This window comes from Pogona vitticeps, chromosome 7, assembly GCF_051106095.1.
Source record: "Pogona vitticeps strain Pit_001003342236 chromosome 7, PviZW2.1, whole genome shotgun sequence".
Lineage (NCBI taxonomy): Eukaryota > Metazoa > Chordata > Lepidosauria > Squamata > Agamidae > Pogona > Pogona vitticeps.
In genome coordinates this window covers 25016644-25034794 of record NC_135789.1, presented here as the reverse complement: position 1 = coordinate 25034794, position 18151 = coordinate 25016644, and the positions used below count along the sequence as shown (strand labels likewise).

Sequence of the window (18151 nt, the reverse complement as noted above, 5' to 3'; positions counted from 1 at the left end):
GTCTAAAATGAGTCCATGGTTCAAATCCTGACATACCCAAGGTATGTTGTGGAGAGCATTTTGTTACTTTCCATCTCTGCCCTTCTACTACATACTAACAATGGCAAATGAGCTTCAGCCAGCCCTTCATGTGCCCATTCAATCAGATTTTTAGGGCTGGGATTCTGTTCTGGCCTATCTATAGTTATGGTGTATTAACTGAAGTCGTGTGCCTCTGAGCATACTCAGAATATTTTGTTGAGCTGATAGATATGCAATGGCATTGGTGTTATTGTGTCCCTTGGAGGTAGCTGTCCAGTTTCTAGCTTGGAAAGGAATGAACTCTGTTTATGTGCAGAGGCTTGGATTACACATTGAGGCAACTCGACATTCTTGCTCCTGAATGCTCTGGCAGGCCTCTCGGCAGGATCCGATGTTCATATCTGCCTGTGGATGGAGAGGCCTGAACATGCTACCTTTGCATCTAGAGGGGCTTTGGCATCGGCATCATGGACAGAGACTACGTGAGTTTTTTCCTTAATAACTAATTTTTTATCTATTTGATCCATTATGCTCACAAGCCGATAGTTTTATTTACAGTGTTGATATGACTATACTGCAAACAATTGGGCCCCTGCCCATGCACAGAGTTCTAAGCCCGCCCACAATATGAGGTCCCGCCCCTAGTAGCTCTGCCTTCCCAAAACGGGGGTGGGGGAGAGGAGAAGGAAGTGTCACGCATGCGCAGTCAGGACACGCGCGCTTCCCCCTCCCTGTCCGGACGAGGGCACTGACGCGTTACGCACGGAGGGGCGGGGGCAGGGTGATGAGCGCGCGCATGCGTAGCGCTGCCGGGCAAAGCAGCGGCAGCTGCGGCGGGTTCCGGGGCTTGCGGGGGCCACGGGCGCCATGTCGGGGCGCTCGGTGCGGGCCGAGACCCGCAGCCGCGCCAAGGATGACATCAAGAAGGTCATGGCAGCCATCGAGCGCGTCCGCAAGTGGTGAGGGATGGAGAGCAGGAAGGAGGGGGCGAGGGGGAGGGCTCCGCCGGCACCGCGGCCAGTCCCCGGCGAACGCGGCCTCGATGACAGCCGAGTAGCCAATTGGACGCGGCCTTTTCGTGCACTGGGTCGGATCGCCAAAGAGCGGCCAATCCTGTGGCGACGGCCGAAAGCGGCTGGGCCTCGGGGTGGGATGCGATTGGCGGGTTCGACGGCCAATCACGACGCTCGGCCTGGATTGGTAAGACCCTGGTCCAATCCCTTCCTGAGGGGCCGCGTTGTCATGGCGACCCGTGTGCCCACGCTTCCCGGTGCGCGACCGGAATAAGGACCGGGCGCCTCAGGCAGCTCCTTCCCGGGTGGCGGCCCTGCTGGTTGAGCTGGCGTGTGGGAAGGGGGAGGGGGGTCGACGCTGCTCAGTAATCCTCACGACGGCCCTGCGAGGTAGACCGGGAACACGGCGAGGGCGAGGCTGTCTGGGGATTCTGGGAGTTGGAGTCCCCCCCTTCAAAAGGGACCCTCTTCCACAGAAAGAAAGCACCGCCTCTCTTTCTTCAGGGCCTTAAAAAAAACAAAGTAACCCCAACGCCCTCGTGCGGTAGACCAGCATTGCCGTTTTTAGAGGGGGGACTACAATTCCCAGAATCCCCCTGAAAGAGAGAAGAAAGCACACATCTTTTCTGAGGTCCAGGCCCTGAGCCAGAGCCTGGAGGGTCCCTGGTCGGTCTTACAGGCCAGCTTCGGCGCCTCTTATCTATCCTTCCGCCTGTCCCGTCCTGCAGGGAGAAGAAGTGGGTGACGGTGGGAGACACGTCCCTGCGGATATTCAAGTGGGTCCCTGTGGCCGAGAACAGCAAAGAGGTGAGAGTCCGGAGCCCCGGACCCCGCCGGGGGAGGCAGGGCAGTGGGGGTGTGCGGTCGAATGGGGAGCAGCTCCACGGATCTGGAGGATCCTTTTATAGAGCCACTGACCCCCGGAGGAGTTCTTTGGATCCATTGTCTTGGGGAACGGGCCTCCCAAGGGGCGGATGTGGCGTTCTTGATTTTCGGCCTTCTCTTCCTTGTTCCCCCCACACACACACACACCTCCGGTGCCCCATCCCTAAGTGGGGCGAGTTGTCTTCAAGCCCCCCCCTCCTCTCCCCTGCCTGGCTGCCAGTGATGGTGGCTCCTCCTGGCCCACCAGCAGCCAAGGTCACAGCCTCTTTTTCTCTTCCTCTCTTTCTCCTGATTTAAGAAAGAGAAGACCAAAGCCACTGGCGGTGCTGCTGTTGCTCGGGAGCCCAACGGCTTTCCATCCGAGCCAGGGGCCAACTCCTCTCTCCTCCTGGAGTTCCAAGGTGAGTTTCCTTGTAGCCTTTCCTCGAGACAGGGGTTGTGCCTGCAGGTAGTAGGAAGTGGCTGGCATCAGGCTGTGGCACCCACCCACCCGGAAGCTGAGCCCTCGGACTCTGGTGGGGTGTTACCTGCTCTTCCAGCAGGGACGAGGAGATGCCGGCCCTGCAGCTTCTGCCTCTGAGGCCTTCAGCAGCCTTCCCCCCTTCTCTTCCTTCTGGCCTTTCAGACGAGAACAGCAACCAAAGCTCCTTGTCAGATGCGTATCATTTGAAGGCGGACAGCAGCGCAGCTTCCAGCCCAAGCCCCCAGCAGAGTGAGTCCATGAGCCCCAGCCATCCTGCAGAGGACTCGCAGCCACCCACACTGGGACAGGAAGCCTTGGAAGGTGAGGCCATGGGGGAGGGATTTCAGCTTTGCCCATCTTTGTATCAGCTGGCTGTGGGGGGGGGAGCTGTTGTGGCTGGAGGAAAGGGGGATTTGTGTCCAAAGAGTGCTTCCAGGTAGAGCAGGGAGTAGCAGCTGGGCAGATCTGTTATGAGCCGTGAGAGTCCAAAAGCATTTGGCTCCCACAGGGGTTTGGATCAGGGAGCAAGTAAAGCCGGTAGCAAGCACTGCCCCTAAAGGTCCCACAGAATCTCTGGCTAACCCCTCGTCCATTTTGCCCCTCCCTTCCAGAACCTGCCCTCCCTCCTTCCGAAGTCGCCGACGAGCCACCAACCCTCACCAAGGAGGAGCCGGTCCCGCTTGAGGCTCAGGTAAGCACGGCAGATCAAGGCCAGATAAATCAGGCTGCTGCTTGGGTCAGGTCCCAGGACCACAGATCCACACCGGGGGAAACGAGCAGAAGGAGAGGCGCCCTTCAGAACCTTTCCCCTTGGAGGGAGCCTTGTGACTTTTACTAAATTCCAAGGCTCATCCAACATTTTCCGTACCAAAATGTCCAAATGTGGTGAGTTTTTGAAAATGTTTCTTGGCAGTGGATTCCATACATCTCATAGAACTTCCAAGATGTTCACACACTTTATCAGCTTGGCATATTTTGTAGCAGACAGACAAAGCTGTGGCAGTTGTTTCTGTGGATGTATTGTTACATCCACAGAAATGGATGTAAACGTTGCCTTCTGGTTTTGGATCTCCACTCGGGGAGGGCCCAGCCAAGGCCACCTACCACATCAGTAGCTCTTCAGCTTCCCGGCTCTCCAGCCATGTGGCCTTGGGAAAGCAGTGCAACCCCATTCCTTTAATGTACTTATTGCGTGCCAGTTCACTGTCATGGAGTAGGCCTCCTTCCCACACCCTGTTTTTGGCTACCCAGCAGGTACAGCCTGCACCAGAGGCATCTGTGACAGGCCATTCAGCGCTTTTTGGCTCCGGCCACAGATCTGTGACTCCTGGCACATTAGCCTTTCTCAAAACCTCCGGGAATGCTCGGCTGATGCGTCTTGGCTGCAAGGTTACATCCTTATGGGGAAAGGAGCACTCAGTCGTCCAAATGTTTAACTTTGGAAGGATAAAAAAGTTTCAGTACTAATAGAAAAGATGGAGACACGTTTTCTATAATTTTTACGAGAAGTAGGGGTCATTTCATGTGTCAGATGAATTATGTACTTCTTTCCATATGCTATTAAGGTTATCAACGAGCCATCGTATAGATCAGTATGTCATTTTGAAGAGGCTTATGTGCATGTGTGCTAGCAAATAGTTGCTCAAAATGAAGAATTTCAGTGAGCTAAAAACCACTGTTTAGTGCTGGGTTTTCCGCACATCGTCACCTCAGATGCTTCTAAGGCAGAATGTCTCTAATATTCTTAATCCAGAGCCTGGCAATGATGAAAGGGAGCCCCAGCATGCATGAAGCAAGGTTCTGTAGAGATAAAACAGTTTCCCTTTGAGAACTGCAGTTGTGGTCTCCTTGTGAGAAGGGCTGTGGGCTAGCAAGAGGGTGCCCAAGCCTCTGCTCTGCTTCTCATAGATGAGCTCCTCCTCCTCTCTCTTTCTCTTTTTCTTTCTCTCTGCCCTGCAGGTGGCTGGAGGGGAGGAGGATCCTGGTGCCCCTCCGCTCAAGAGGTTCTGCCTGGACCAGAAAACCATGTGCCCCACTGCCTCTGAGAGCTAGCAAGCCTGCTTCCTCCCCTGGGACGTGGGTTCTTTCAGGGAGTTCATCTGCTCCCTACTCCCTAAACACCCTCCCTTTTTTTCCGGAAGGGTGGTAGCCTCTATACCGCCTCTGTGTCTGACCTTGTGCACTGTTGTCTAAGGATCGCCCTGCTGTTTCCGTGGCTCCTTCAGATGCCAGCTTTCCCTCCCTCCCTCCCTGCTGCTGCTGCTGAAATGTGCCCCTCCACCCACCCTCTGCAACAGCCCCCCCCCCGGTGCCCCTGAACCTAGCCCACCATACTCGCCTGTTTTTGCACGTCTGGGGGGGGTCGTTTCCAGCCTCTCTTGTCTATTTCTTTTCTTTTGGGAGTGTCGGGGGGGGGTTGTGGCTTGGGAGGCGTTAAATAGCACTTACTGGGCAGCCTCAGAGGCCAGCCCCCCCCCCTTTAAAATCCTCCTGATGGGAGCGAAGGCCTCTTTCAGGAGGAAGGCCAGGACCTGCTGGGAGACCAGCTGGGATGCCGTGCAATAGAGATGTGGGGTGAAGCGGCCAGCAATGGAAAGGAAGAAAGAGACGGTACTCTGCCCCCAGGGAAGGGGCCAGGAGGGATGAGGAGGACCCCGCTGCCTGGTCGCCACTGACCCCTTGGGCCCTCTCCAGCCTCTGCGGACCTGCCCTCTCGCCCTCCTCCATCGCGCTCTGCATGCCGAATCGAGTTGGTGAGCGAGTAAGGAGTGCTGGCTGCTACCCAGGGAAGCGAAAGAGATATTTTAGCACTGAAGAGAATATTTTTAAAATTAAAAGTATTTGAAATAGAGCGTGTGTGAGAGGGCCGTGCTTGGGGGGAAGGGAGAGCCGCAAGGGATGGAGGGATGGCGCTGAGCGCCCTGGGGAGATGAGGCCGAGCGGGCGGAGCCTAGAGTCACTCCCCGCCTGGAGGAGCACCCAGCCCATTTGAGGCTGAGAAACTGGACCGCGGTGAACTTTGGAGCAAGATCCACTCGGGGCCGCATTCCATCGGGTTGAGGAGCACTACGAAGAAATGCGATCTGTGAGAAAGAAGGACTTGAATTGAACGGAGCAACGAGAAACATGAGACAACAGGTGGACACGATGCCCCAAAGGAAGCCAACATATGGAATGCCTTTGGTTGCATGGAGTCCGCAGGTAAAACAGACCACTGTTGTGGAGGCAGAAACCTCTTTGGCCTGAGTAGTGGTCAGAGAAGAAAGCTTAGGCAAAAGTTAAATGAGCAAAGAATTGTTGGAGAGAGAGAGAGAGAGAACAACTTCCGAAGGGGAAATAACGTTGTTGAGCCCAGTCCTGTAGCAGATGGAAGCGGCAGGCCCTCCATCGCCCAGGAGGTTGTGCGGAAGCCCCCTTTCCCAATGGCACAAGACAGAACAGCACAGAAGGCTGCTTGGCTTGGTTTTTCCACATGAGATCAGCAGCAAGGAAGAAGCAGGCCTGTTGGCTTGTAGGAAGCAGCCATGCCGGAATGCATCAATGTGACCCTGTCTTGCCGGAAGTATAAGAGACCCAACACAAGAACCAAAGACGAGTGCTTGCTGGGGGGGGACAGAGCAGGAGCTAAAATTTGCGCCTAGTGAGTCAGGGGTAACGGCAAAGTTCCCCACGCAGACAGAAAATGATTAGATGCACAAATGAGGGATGGGAGCTATCTCTTTTTGGCAGTGATCCAGGTGGAAAGTAGCCAAGAACCACAAACTAAAGAGGAGATGCAGCAGGGAGCAAAAAATAAAAAAGGCTAATGCAATTTTAGACAGCTTGTTAACTGGAGTAATAATAATCGTCTTAGAACTGCACTGCTGGAAGGGACCCTCTGGATCACGGAATCCAGCCCCTCAAGGAGGCCCCGTGGGGAATTGAACTCCCAACCTCTGGCTCCACAGCTGGAGACCTAAGCCACTGAGCCATCCTGTAGCAAGGAAGCCACAACACCAGTAAACTGTTTTGTGCAGACGGCCGGGAATACTTGGTAACCGTTCTTGAGCCCAGCTCCCTGCAAAATCCCAGCAGAGAGGACTTCCTTTGGACCAAATTACCCTTAAGGGTCCTCCTGCTTCCGTCCTGCATGAGGATTAAAAACACTGCTTCAGAACCAAGTCCTGTCCAGCCCCGTTTAATCCCAGTTAAATTCCATCCTTCCGCCTTAAGACAAGTCCCCCGGGTGACGGAGGCTGGGCCGCGGCTGGAGGTCCTCCCTGGTCCTCCTCGTCCTCTTCGGCCATCCTGGCAGCCTGCTTGTAGCTGACTTCCAGGAGGCGGATGAAGCACCAGGTCATCCAAACGGCACAGAACGCAGGGGTCCAGATGATCCAAACCAGCTTCCAGAACCAGCTCTTCAGCACAGACAGAGCCCGAGACAGGCTGGCTCCCAGGGCCTGGGGAACAAGAAAGGGAAGCAGGTGAGTCACCAGGTTGGGGTGGGGGGGAAGAAGGGGAGTCGGAGTGGCCGTGGGAGAAGCCTCGAACCCCAGGTAAGTGCAGCTGGCCGGATCCAGCCCAGGACTTGAGCGAGGAGTGCAAACTGGCCTTGTGGCTTCATTAATAAACGGCTTGCCCTCTGTCGGAAGCTGATGATTCCACCTCTGCGTCATTGAGGCTGCACCCAGGCCTTGGAAAGATGGCCTTTTGGAAATACAGCTCCCCCCCCAAAAAAAAACCACCCCCTCCCCTGGGGGAGTTCTTGAGATGCCCTCTGAACTGCAAAAAAAGCTGCTTTTTCCAGCTCTGCCCCCTTGCCAAGTGTTGTGGGCACGATCGCCAGCGGTGCACCTTGGCCTCGCTGAAGGCTTTCCAAGCAAGGAGCAGAAGCATCACGCAAGCCACGAGGGCATTCTGGACCCAGCAGAAGAAGATGTCCGTGGCCAGCTCCAAGGAAGCGTGGACCCAGCATAGGAAGTTCCACTGCGTCTGCTTCAGGCAGAAACACCAGCCCAGCAGCCCCATTCGCAAGGAGAGAAGGTGCAGGTAGAGGGTGCTCAGCCCCCCGTGGGCCACCTTCCGCAAGCCCTTAGCTGGTGCTCGGGACGGCTGGGGGGCCACCGGGCCACGGGGCTTGCTCAGAGGCCGCCCCCCTGAGCGGTGGCTGTGAAGGACGTCGGGCTCCATCGAAGAGAAAGTGCCTGTTTACAGGAGTCTGCAAGGAAAGGTACACAGAGATCCATCAAACCACCTCGAATCATGCCTCATTTCTCCAAAAAAATTGAGAAAAGCTAAGAGCAGAGCTTAGCAAAATTCCTTTGCCTCCAGATGATGACTCCCAGAAGCTCACCGCCAGCATCATGGCTAACCATGTGGCCCAATGATGCTGGGAGGAGTAACCAGGGTTTATCAGATCCTAGGGATTGAACCATTGAGTAGCCACTGCAAAACACCTTGTGCACCTGAGAGGGGGGCAGGCGTGGGACAGACGATAAGTCCTGGACAATTATTATGGAGCCAGTGGTGCTCTGGGAGAGCCAGTGTGGGCTCCAGAGATCTGGGACCCTGTCCTCCATAAGCTGTGAAAACTCCCTGGATGACCCTGGCCTCTTCACTCACTCGTGCACGTGCAAATTCTGGCCTACCTCACCGATTTGGGGTTGTGCACATCCATGGGAGGGCAAGCACGATATAAATAGAATAGCCAGTCACTTCCTTGGCATAGACAAGGGACAACCGATAGTCACTGGCAGTCGATCATCCAGGGTTTCCAGCCTCCAGTGGCTAATCAGTAGCAAATGACATTTCTTCCAAAATCGGGGTACAGCAGGAAAGGAAGAAGAAAAAAACTTTGTGGGAAAGGGGAACAGGTGGCTTTGTTCTGGAACTCAGAACAGTCCTGGACTGGGTCCCACTTCAAAGGCTTCCCTGCACTCCTCATCATCAATGTTGATCATTCTCTCCCTGGGCCAATATTTTTGCACTTGAAACCCACACAACGCTCACAGCCAAAGTCTTGTGGCAGCTTCAGCAGGAACACTTCTTTTATTTTTTCCCCCGGGGAAACTTTCACGGATTGCAGACCTAAGGCTAACCCGTGGAAGCGGTCATGGTGGGATGAGTTTCTTAAAGATGCCACAAGCCATCCGTTTCTGGCTTTTTGCTCAAAAAGGATGAACAGGGCTGCCTTTAAAAATGCTATATTTTTTTTCACCTGCCGTCAGTGGATGAACCTCAGGGTTCCTCCTGCAGGAGGGAAAAAGGAGGTGGCCTAAGGATGGACTTTTTCAAGCTTAGAACTAATGCGGATCTTTCTCAGAGCTCTTACCCGCTGCTGGCCGTGGGGTTTCCTTCTGGGGGTTTCTGAGATGGGGGGTTGCTTCCCAAAACCTTTCAAAGTCCAGTGATTTCTGGGCCAGGAAGGACCCCTTTTGCTCCAGCCAGCCCTAAGCAGGATTGGTCAAGAGAGCTGCCAGCTTCCAGCTCTGTGACATCAGCTGTGACGTCATGATGGTACTCAGGGGTGATGTCGTAGCCGTCCAACCCTCAGCATCATCCCCTTGCTCTCCCTGCACTGCTTTCTCTGTTGGGTCCGTATTCGGCCTCTTCTCTAAATGGAGACTAGGGGTTCAAACGTTCAACTTGCCGTGGAGTGGGGTGGCTCTCTCGTTGCACCCGTTAATTATTGCTAACACTCCAGCATGGGGGAAGCCATAGCCTCCGACTGCCAGATGTGCCTCTGTTTTGGCTTGGAGCAGAAGCACTGCAGGGCATGGCAATCTCGGTGTTAGCAAAGGTGAAAATGAAGGTGGCGCCCTAATCAGAATCAGGCCGCTGGAGTCAAATAAGGGGAGCACAGTTCTGTCCTTATGGCCCCCGGCTCCGTGTGTCCTTCCCTCGATCTCACCCACCCTCCTGCTACCCTGTAGGAAGGATTCAGGAGCAGAGAGGAGGAACTGTTGCCATGGCAAGAGGGACCCGGCAGCCCCAGTTGTCATGGGAGCAGCAAGGGGGTTCTTTGATCCCGATCTGGGAGGATGCTCAGCGGAGTGGCTCCCCTCTTTTCTGCTGCTTTCCAACCAGGTCCCCCCCCCGAAATTGGAAAAGGCCCCCAAACTGGGATGCCTGTCCTGCCTTAAATGGGCAGGAGAGAGGCAACGGAGCTCTGACCTTCCCAACAAGCCTCATCAGCATCCTAGGGCAGAAAGATCTTGGGGTACAAGGCACGGATCTTGGGGTTTCACGTCCAGCCCTCTCCCCACCAGGCAGAAAGAGGAGGAAGCAGCACCTCCCCCAGAAAGCAAGGCCGCCTGTCCCCATTTTGGAAGAAGCCAAGCGGTGGGTTTTGTTTCCTCTTATAACACAAGCATCCCAAAGGATAATAACAAAATATCCAACTGGGTTACATCTTTAAAAAAAACGAAATAAACACACTTTTTAAGTTGATACATAATGAAAATGTTATGTGTACATTTGTAAATATGAATAAACACACACAAATTATTCCAAAACCATTTCAAGAGGTAATTTGCGTATGTGAAGCTTTCCCACTGCAGGATCAGAGAAAACATTTCAAGCTACATTTTTCAATCGATCAATCTAAAACGGGGGGATCGTCTTTCTGGTACCCCTCCGACCGCCTAAACGGGTCCCCTCTGCCCAGCTCTTACAAGGGTGGGGAAATGGGCGCCCACCAAAGAATCATGGCTCTCCCCCCTCCCCTCCTCCTCAGCCGCTGGCCACGCCGCCTGCGGATGATGGGACCTGGAGTCCGCTCGATCTCAAGAGGCCGGCAGGGCTGTTTTCGGCAGAAAGAGGTTCCGCGTTGATGGGCGATTCCTCCCCCCTCTTAAGCCTCTCTTGAGCCCCCCCCCCATCGCTTCCGGGAGGCTCTGGGCGTAACGTAACGAAAACGAAACAGAAATTAAAACGAGGGTCTCTGGGCCGTTTAAGAAAGGGATGGAGGTTGGAACCCGAGCGCCGACATCAGCCGCTCGTTTCGGAGTCGGGCCGGGCAGATGGGCTTTGGGATTCTGGGGGACAGACTTCCCCCCCCCCCGGCCTTCCAAAAAATGCCAGTTCCCTTTCCCGAGCGCTGGCCTTTCTTCCCTTTAAGACGCGCCTCTCCCCTACAAGCATTTGCGGGAGTCGACTTAGTGTGTGTGTGTGTGTGGAATGAATACAACTCCCATCATCCATCGACAGTCTCCCCACCCCACCTCGGCCAGCCAGTTCGGGGGAAGGGGGCAGAGCGTGGGAAAGCCCCTTTCGGAAGGGGAATGGGACTACAACTCCCAGAATCCCCCGGGGAAGGAGGGAGGATTCTGGGAACTGTAGTCCCCCAGCCCGGCCTCCGCCTCCGTGTCCCTTGCACCCGTCCTCTCCCGCAGCTGAAACCAGGAGCCTCGGGGTGGGGGGCGTGAGAGGAGACAAGGGCGCGGGGCGTTTCCTGGTAGGATCGGGGCCAAGGAAGTGGCAGGGAAAGGGATCCACTAGGTCCCCCACCCCGGTCCGCTCGCCATGGCCTCTGCTTCGGGCCACCTGGCGGAGGTGCAGTGCCGGGTGGCTGAGCTGCACCGCGGCACCGATCCGGAGCAGCAGCGGCGCTTCTACGACGGCTGGGCTCCGCAGTACGAGCAGGTGCCTCCCCTTCTCCTTCCTCCTCTCCCTTCTGGGCTTTCCTGCGCCTCCAGAGGCGGCTTGAGCATGGGCAGAGTTCCTTCTCTCCAGCCGCCCCTCCCGAGGCAGCGACTGTAGGCGCAGCTGGAATTTTAGGCGGCTGTTAAAGAGGGGTAGGCGGCTTGGGTGGGGCGAGGGGGACCCAGACCACCCCAAAATACACACACACACACAGGCAGAGAGCGCCGAATGAGCTGGGTCCTGGTTTGGAGGGGTCTTCATTGAGCCCACATCTCCCAAATCCCAGCATGAGGCTCTAACCACTACTCTGCCCTGCCCATGTCTTCATCTCACCTCAAGCGACCTGGGCTTGGAAAGGTGAGGGACTGTGTGGTTGGCGGGGGGGGGGGGGTGAACTGAGCTCTGGAAATCCCCGCCTGGCCCCCTCAAGATTCAGTGTCCACCTGATTGCAGTCCAGTTGCCAACACTCAGCTTTCTTAGAAACAGGGGTTATTAATTCAACGATGAGGATCCTGTGGACGCCTGAAGCAAATGACAGACCAACATCCTTTTTCTTCCACCCTCTCCTCCCCACCCCGAATTTCCGGCAGGATGTTGGCGTTTTGCAGTATCAGGCCCCCAAGTTGGCGGCTGCCTGCCTAGCCTCCGTCTTCCGGGGACCCCCTGAGGATGTGGTGGTCCTAGACGTGGCCTGTGGGACTGGACTCGTGGCCCAAGAGGTGAGATGGAGGGGCTCATCCCAACCTTAACCAGGCAGGTAACAGGAGACAACCTCCGTCTGGGTTTATGGAGTCTGGTCATCGGACCCACACTTGAAAGGGGCTGGCCGTCTATTCATTTATGCACTTCTACATCCTGTCTTCCCTCTAACAATGGGGCCTCAGCAGATTTCCCCTATTTTATCCTTCCCTCCTCTGCGAGACAGATGAAAAACAAAAAATAAAAGCCAGGCTAAACCTCCCCTCTCCCTTGACGTTTTCACCAGGCCTTGTATTCAAAATAACTGGAAAAAAAAATCTCAAATTCCATAGCTCAGTTCATGGAAGTTTCACGGTTGGTCTCTTGAAAGGCAGTTTTGCTCATCATTTAAGGAGGTAGTGGGAACAAAGGAAATCCCAGCTAGGGATTCTTGTTCCGATTTCTATATTATTGATTCCCTGTTTGGAGGGTTGAAAAGATCCTTGGAAATGTTTGTGTGTCGCTAAACCAGTCAACAAGACAATCCCTGTTTTTAGATTTGCTATCTGTAGAAAGAAAAAGACACGACACGAAAGGAAAAGGCCATGCGGAGGGAGAAGGAAAACAAAAAAATTCGAGCAATGTTTCTCTAATCCCTTTACTCCTTCTGTCCCTTTTTAGCTTCATGCCAAGGGTTTCCGCCACTTTCACGGCGTGGACGGCAGCCCAGGGATGCTGGAACTGGCACGTCAGAAGGGATTATACCAGGAACTGAAGCAGTGTCTCTTGGGCCAAGGGTCCTTGCCAGCTCCAGAAGGTAACAGTGGGGGCAGGATTGTCTCCAGAGATATGGGGCAGGCTAAGGCGTGGAGGAGAAGGGGTTGGGATCCTGAGTGAACGGATTTACCTTTGTGTACATGTTTGGACATCTGGTATGTGAATTTTGTGGCCAATGAGTCTTAATAACCCCAAGGGAGGCCAGGAGGGAGAGAAGAAAAAACAGGGCCTTCTTGGTGGTGGTTCCTTGTCTCTGGAATGAATTACTGCCTGAAATCCGCCCGGCAATTTCCAATTTCAAACATTAAAAACTATGCTATTCCGGCAGGTTTTCCAATACATTTTACTGGAGGAGATTGCTTTTTCTGCCAGCTATTGTTTTAACCGCCATCCAGCTCTTAATGCTTTTTAATGGAGTTAATTGCACTGCTCATTTTGTATTTTACTTCTAACTTTATTTAACTATTATTTCTTCACTTTTGGGGTTGTTGCTTTCGTGTGTTGCTGTGATTATGGGTTATTTTTATTGCTATAAACCGCCCAGAGTGGCCTGTGGACAAGCAGGAGCATAGAAGTCACAGACAGACAGACAGACAGACAGACAGACAGACAGACAGACAGACAGACAGACAGACAGCAACTGGAATCTGGGTGGTGTTCACATAAGATTTGCGACCAACCAATGATAGGTAGCTGACAAGGGGCTGAGAAAATTCGGGGCGCACAATCGGACACTTGACCAGCCACGTGACAGACCCACCCCTCAGCACCTCGTCAGTTAATCACAATTAGCCACGGCAAGCTAGGCAAACCTCACCCAAATGCCCCATCGGATGCTGGTCTATTGGCAGTGTTGCACCACACACCCCCTCCCTCCACAGCTGACCGATGCTGCTCCTTCTTCCCCAGACTATTATGACGCTGTTGTGATCGTAGGCGCGCTCAGCGAGGGACAGGTACCTCCCGAGGTCTTTCTGGAGTTGCTCCGTGTCACCAAATCAAGTGAGTTTTTTTTTTTCCAGGCGAGACCCGGCTGTTGGAGAGACTTGATTGCACTAGAGGAGCCGATGGTCGCCCTTGGGATAAAGAGGCTTCTTCGGTTCTTACACACAGTTTTCACATATAGCAAAACTTTAGATCCATTGAATTTAGGCGTAATCATCGGCAGACCCAGCAGACGGGTTTTAATAGCTGGACGAGGGTAGCCCTGTAAATCTGAGTCAAAACCCCTTCCATACCTTATTTGTATCTTCCATCCCAAAATTCCTTGTGTGACCTCGTTTGATGAAGGAAATAAACCCCCTCTTACAAAACAGATCTTAATGAAACAGACTGGCTGGTAGATTTAGGATGGGTAGAGGGAGGGATAACCCCACACGCTCCCAAAAGGCAGTGGGGCCACCCTATGGGAAGGGCCCTGCTCTCATATGGGCCTGCCCAAGCTCAGATCATCAGAAAAGGCCCTTTCATTAGTCCCACCTAACCCACAGGGATGCGTGGTGAGGACATGAAGCAGGGCCTTCTCGCCGGCTGCTCCCAAACAGTGGAACTCCCCACCACAAGAATCTAGGATGTGATCCTCCCAGGTATCATGCAAAGACTGTTCCCCCCACCCACCCAATCCTTGGACTTTCACCAACTAACTGGCTGTTTTAGGAAAGAGCCTTTAAGGTGTGCTTACTCTGTTTCCTTTAAACAAATGAATATGTTTTAAATTGAGTAATAAGTACTATTAGCTTTAATTGCATTTTAGAAATGATTGTCCTTTATACATTTCTTTCCTGTATTTGAATTTTTTAAAAAAAAAATCTGGATTTGTTTTAATCTGGTAAACTGCTGTGAGTTTCAGTTTGGTGGAGAACGGAAAAAGGTATAATTCAAATCAAATACGATAAATGAAATAAATAGGGTAGCCTCCGTTAGCTCAGCTGCCCTTTCTGAAAAAAGAGATTAGTCAGATTCATGAACGAGCCGAGGAAGTGTTGTGGCAACTCCAGGACACGAGAGATAAGTGGAACCTCCATGGTTAGGAGTAGTGCTCTTAAGTATTAGGGAGCAGCCAAGAAGGAACACGGAGGGCTTCCGCAACCTTTTAAGGGTTTGCTAAAGCCATCCAGTTGGCCACTTTTGGGACCCAGAATATTGGATTGATTAGACCAAGCTTTCCCAACTGGCATCTTCCAGATTTGTTAGACTACAATTCCCATCTTGTTGGGAATTATGTACTTCAATTCCCCCTCCCCCAGAAGGAGAGGGAGAGCTTGGGGAAGATTTGGAAGTAGATCTTGGGTTTGAGCTCCTGCCACAAGATGGCACTGTGATCCTGGCAGTGGTGTCGAACTGTGGCCCTCCAGATGTTCTTGGCCTTCAACTCCCAGAAATCCTGGCCAGCAGAGGTGGTGGTGAAGGCTTCTGGGAGTTGAAGTCCAAGAACATCTGGAGGGCCACAGTTCGACACCACTGCTGGGTGGCACTTTCTAAGTAGGCTGATAAATCAGAAGACCCAGCCTAGATCCTGAAAGGAGGCGTCACAGAAATAAAACAGACTAAAGCAGCAGCAACAGCAACAACAACAGGGGAGGGAAGGGGGGAAAAGCTCTTAAAATCTGAAAATATTAAAATATACAGATTTATTTCATTGGCTGGTCTTCTGGACTACATCCATTTTTATTTAGACACGTGGCGTTTAAAAGGTCATGCCTGTATTTTAATACCATAACAGGGTTTAGTTCTGTTTGAATATTGGGAGCGTACTGTATTTTAATGCTTAAAAAAAAAAAAAAACAACCTATGCTGTAAGCCGTCTTGGGTCCCAGTGGGAGAAAGGCAACGTAGACATGAACCAAATAGGTAAATGAATAAAGATAGCAGTGGACAATCCGTCCAGCCTCCGGTTCTTTTGAGATATCCTTTAACATTTTTTACCCACTGAAAGTACATTCACAAGCTTTTATCTTGGTGTTGAAGTGCACGGGGGCGTGAAAGGCAGAAGGGCCGTTTCAGATGTGTTTGTTTTGGGATTTTTTTATAATACACTTGGCCATGGGATAGGAAAGAGGGCTGTGTGGCTCTGTTTCTTCTCCATCCTTCCTGCTTTTTCCAAAAATGAGTTTTCCCCTCCCTTCCAAGTAGGTGATAGGAAATCTTTACCAGTTTCGCCAGTATATTTCTGTGGTCCAAAGCCCCCCCTCTGCTCCCTAGCCAGACGAACCGAAAGCCGTTTGTCTGTTTCAGCGGTGCCTGGGAAATTTCTCCAACCCGCTCCCTTTTATGAATGAAACTGATTTCATTTATCTCCCTCCTTTTTCCCCAATACAGAGATCCACACAGTAGCTTGCAAAGAAATTTAAAATAAAAGGTACAGTGGTGCCTCGCTAGACGATGATAATCTGTTCCACTGAAACCGCTGTTTAACGAAATCATTGTCTAGCGAAAAGCATTTCCCCATTGGAATGCATTGAAACCTGTTTAATGTGTTCCAATGGGGAAGAATCGTCGTTGTCTAGCGAAGATTGGCCATAGGAAAGCCGCTTTGCGAACCGCCGATCAGCTGTTTAAATTGCTGTCTTGCGAAGTTTAGGTCCCCAAAACACCTCTTTTGCAAGCGCGGAGGGAGCTGTCAAAATCATCGTCTAGCGAAAATCGGTTTGCGAAGCAGGGACCAAACATTGTCCAGCGAAATTCCCCCATAGGAATCACTGTTTTGCGAATCGCTATAGCGATTGCAAAAAGTCAATGTCTAGCGAAAAAATTGTCATGCGGGGTAACTGTCTAGGAAGGCACCACTGTACTTTTTTTTAAAAGAGAGAGAGGAGAACCTAGATAAAAGGCAATGAAACACATTATGAAACAGTCGTGGAATCAAAACGGTGTAAAGTTCCCCCCCTCCCTGCTTTGGTGTGATCTTTTATTCTTAAAGAGTGAGCCTAGAAATGGGAAGAAGCTTGTGTGGAAGGGCAGAGGGTTTTGCCTGGGTCTCTTCCGTGACATTTTCCGACCTGTCTCTCTCGCAGGGGGCTACCTCTGCTTGACCACCCGAAGCAATAAGAGCAACCTGCGTTACAAGGCTCACTTGGAGCGGCTGCTGGACGACCTGGAACAGCAAAGATTGTGCGAAAAGGTGGCGGTGCAAGAGGTCGCGGACTGGGAGAAAGCAACCTCCGAGGAAGAATCTCTCGAGTGCTCCGACTCCATCCCCGGCACGGTCTACCTGTACCGAAAGCCTGCAGGTACAAGCAAAGGCTAAAAATTAAGTCTTTTCTCTGCTGATTGGGGGCCCTCTTGCAGCAGACGCCGGTGGTGGCTGAGTTCCAAAACCTAAACCAAGAGGTGGTTTTGCACCTGTGAAGCAGTAATAAAGCAGAAAAACACCTTCAGGGATGTGCAAACGGCTTTTTTCCCCCTCCTCCTTTCACGGCAAAGCCTCCGGAGTTTGTGCTTCGGCTGCGCCGGCTTTGCAAAACGTTGGGGGCCCGGCCACCTTTCCCGAAAGGGATTCCCCCCCTTAAAGTCAGCGCTTTTGAGCTTTGATTTGCTTGAGCCCCGTCGGTGGAGTGTTGGGGGGGGGTGTTCTCTTTGGCTCGGTCTTCATTTCAAGCTCACGCAACAACTGCAGGCCTCTCGTGTGAGCGTCCAGAGGTCTGCCCTTCTGTTCTCGTACTTGGTGTTAGCAAAAATATTTTGGTGAGGAAGGGCGGCTCTGCCTTGCTTTAGTTTGTGGGTTTGGCAAGTTCAGCCTTTTATGGATCGTGGGGCTCTCCCTGAGGCCCTAATGGAGCCCCCCCCCACACACACAAATATTAATCCCTCTTGGTTGTCACTGGAGAGTACAAGGTGGGGGATGTTTTAGTCTGAGAAAAACACTGTTGTCCAAGAAATTGGGGTGGGGGTGGGCTTCCAGAGTTGCGAGAGTCGGTACCAGCCCCTAGTCCTTTGGAAGTCACTCAGGGTGTGTGATCACACAGGGCAATTTTGGATGTGCCTGGTGCCATCGCGTGATGCACAGGGAAAAGTGCTCCAGGCTGACCCCGGTCCCTGGGGCTTCTCCTTTTCTTGGGCCAGACTGAGCAGTTCCCTGGCAGACCGACAGATAGCTTGAAGGGCGATCGCTCCTGTCGAAATGACCCGTTCCAACGGGATCAGAGGCATGTCTTCGCAACCCACCCTCGCTCTTGCCAGAAGCGGTGATGCTTCTACCCAGGCTGAGGTCCTTGGTGAAAAGACTCATGAAACTTGACACAAGGCAGGGTGAGCTACAGTGGTGCCTCGCTAGACAGTTACCCCGCATGACAGTTTTTTCGCTAGACATTGAATTTTTGCGATCGCTATAGTGATTCGCAAAACAGTGATTCCTAAGGGGGAATTTCGCTGGACAATGTTTGGTCCCTGCTTCGCAAACCGATTTTCGCTAGATGACGATTTTGACAGCTCCCTCTGCAGTCCCAAAACAGGTGTTTTTGGGACCTAACCTTCGCAAAACAATGATTTAAACAGGTGATTGGCGGTTCGCAAAGTGGCCTTCCTATGGCCGTTCTTCGCTAGACAACGACGATTCTTCCCCATTGGAACACATTAAACAGGTTTCAGTGCATTCCAATGGGGAAATGCTTTTCGCTAGACAATGATTTAGCTAAACAGCAATTTAAGTGGAACGGATTATCATTGTCTAGCGAGGCACCACTGTACTTGGAA

General features: G+C 52.5%; 3 protein-coding genes across 8 annotated transcripts; 2 read left to right on the top strand and 1 right to left on the bottom strand.

Annotated features, from left to right (window-relative positions):
• The first annotated feature begins 383 nt into the window (after nucleotides 1–383).
• On the top strand, nucleotides 384–5233 carry BCL7B (BAF chromatin remodeling complex subunit BCL7B). Of its 2 annotated transcripts, none has more exons than XM_072978372.2 (6): nucleotides 384–503; nucleotides 1763–1841; nucleotides 2218–2320; nucleotides 2545–2703; nucleotides 2994–3073; nucleotides 4342–5233. In XM_072978372.2, the coding sequence occupies exons 1-6, from the start codon at nucleotides 433–435 to the stop codon at nucleotides 4432–4434; spliced, it is 585 nt and encodes a 194-aa protein (XP_072834473.2). In that variant the 5' UTR covers nucleotides 384–432; the 3' UTR covers nucleotides 4435–5233. The 2 variants fall into 2 exon arrangements, with proteins under 2 accessions (XP_072834473.2, XP_072834474.2); XM_072978373.2 differs by lacking the exon at nucleotides 384–503 and adding an exon at nucleotides 746–980.
• Nucleotides 5234–6543: 1310 nt separating this feature from the next.
• LOC144584083 (uncharacterized) lies at nucleotides 6544–10251 on the bottom strand. 5 transcript variants are annotated; one of them, XR_013538120.1, is made up of 3 exons: nucleotides 8693–9959; nucleotides 7216–8171; nucleotides 6544–6821 (listed from the first exon to the last, which is right to left on the bottom strand). XR_013538120.1 is itself a non-coding variant. In XM_078379408.1 (3 exons), the coding sequence occupies exons 2-3, from the start codon at nucleotides 7549–7551 to the stop codon at nucleotides 6570–6572; spliced, it is 588 nt and encodes a 195-aa protein (XP_078235534.1). In that variant the 5' UTR covers nucleotides 7552–7579; nucleotides 10129–10251; the 3' UTR covers nucleotides 6544–6569. The 5 variants fall into 5 exon arrangements, 4 of the variants coding, with proteins under 4 accessions (XP_078235534.1, XP_078235533.1, XP_078235532.1 ...); XM_078379408.1 differs by lacking the exon at nucleotides 8693–9959 and adding an exon at nucleotides 10129–10251 and having other exon boundaries at nucleotides 7216–7579; XM_078379407.1 differs by lacking the exon at nucleotides 8693–9959 and adding an exon at nucleotides 10035–10245 and having other exon boundaries at nucleotides 7216–7579.
• A 487-nt stretch (nucleotides 10252–10738) lies between these two features.
• Nucleotides 10739–16836, top strand: METTL27 (methyltransferase like 27). Its single transcript, XM_020803918.3, has 5 exons — nucleotides 10739–11004; nucleotides 11596–11724; nucleotides 12365–12500; nucleotides 13370–13462; nucleotides 16474–16836. Exons 1-5 carry the CDS (start codon nucleotides 10885–10887, stop codon nucleotides 16704–16706), a joined length of 711 nt encoding a protein of 236 aa, XP_020659577.3. The 5' UTR covers nucleotides 10739–10884; the 3' UTR covers nucleotides 16707–16836.
• Nucleotides 16837–18151: the final 1315 nt, after the last annotated feature.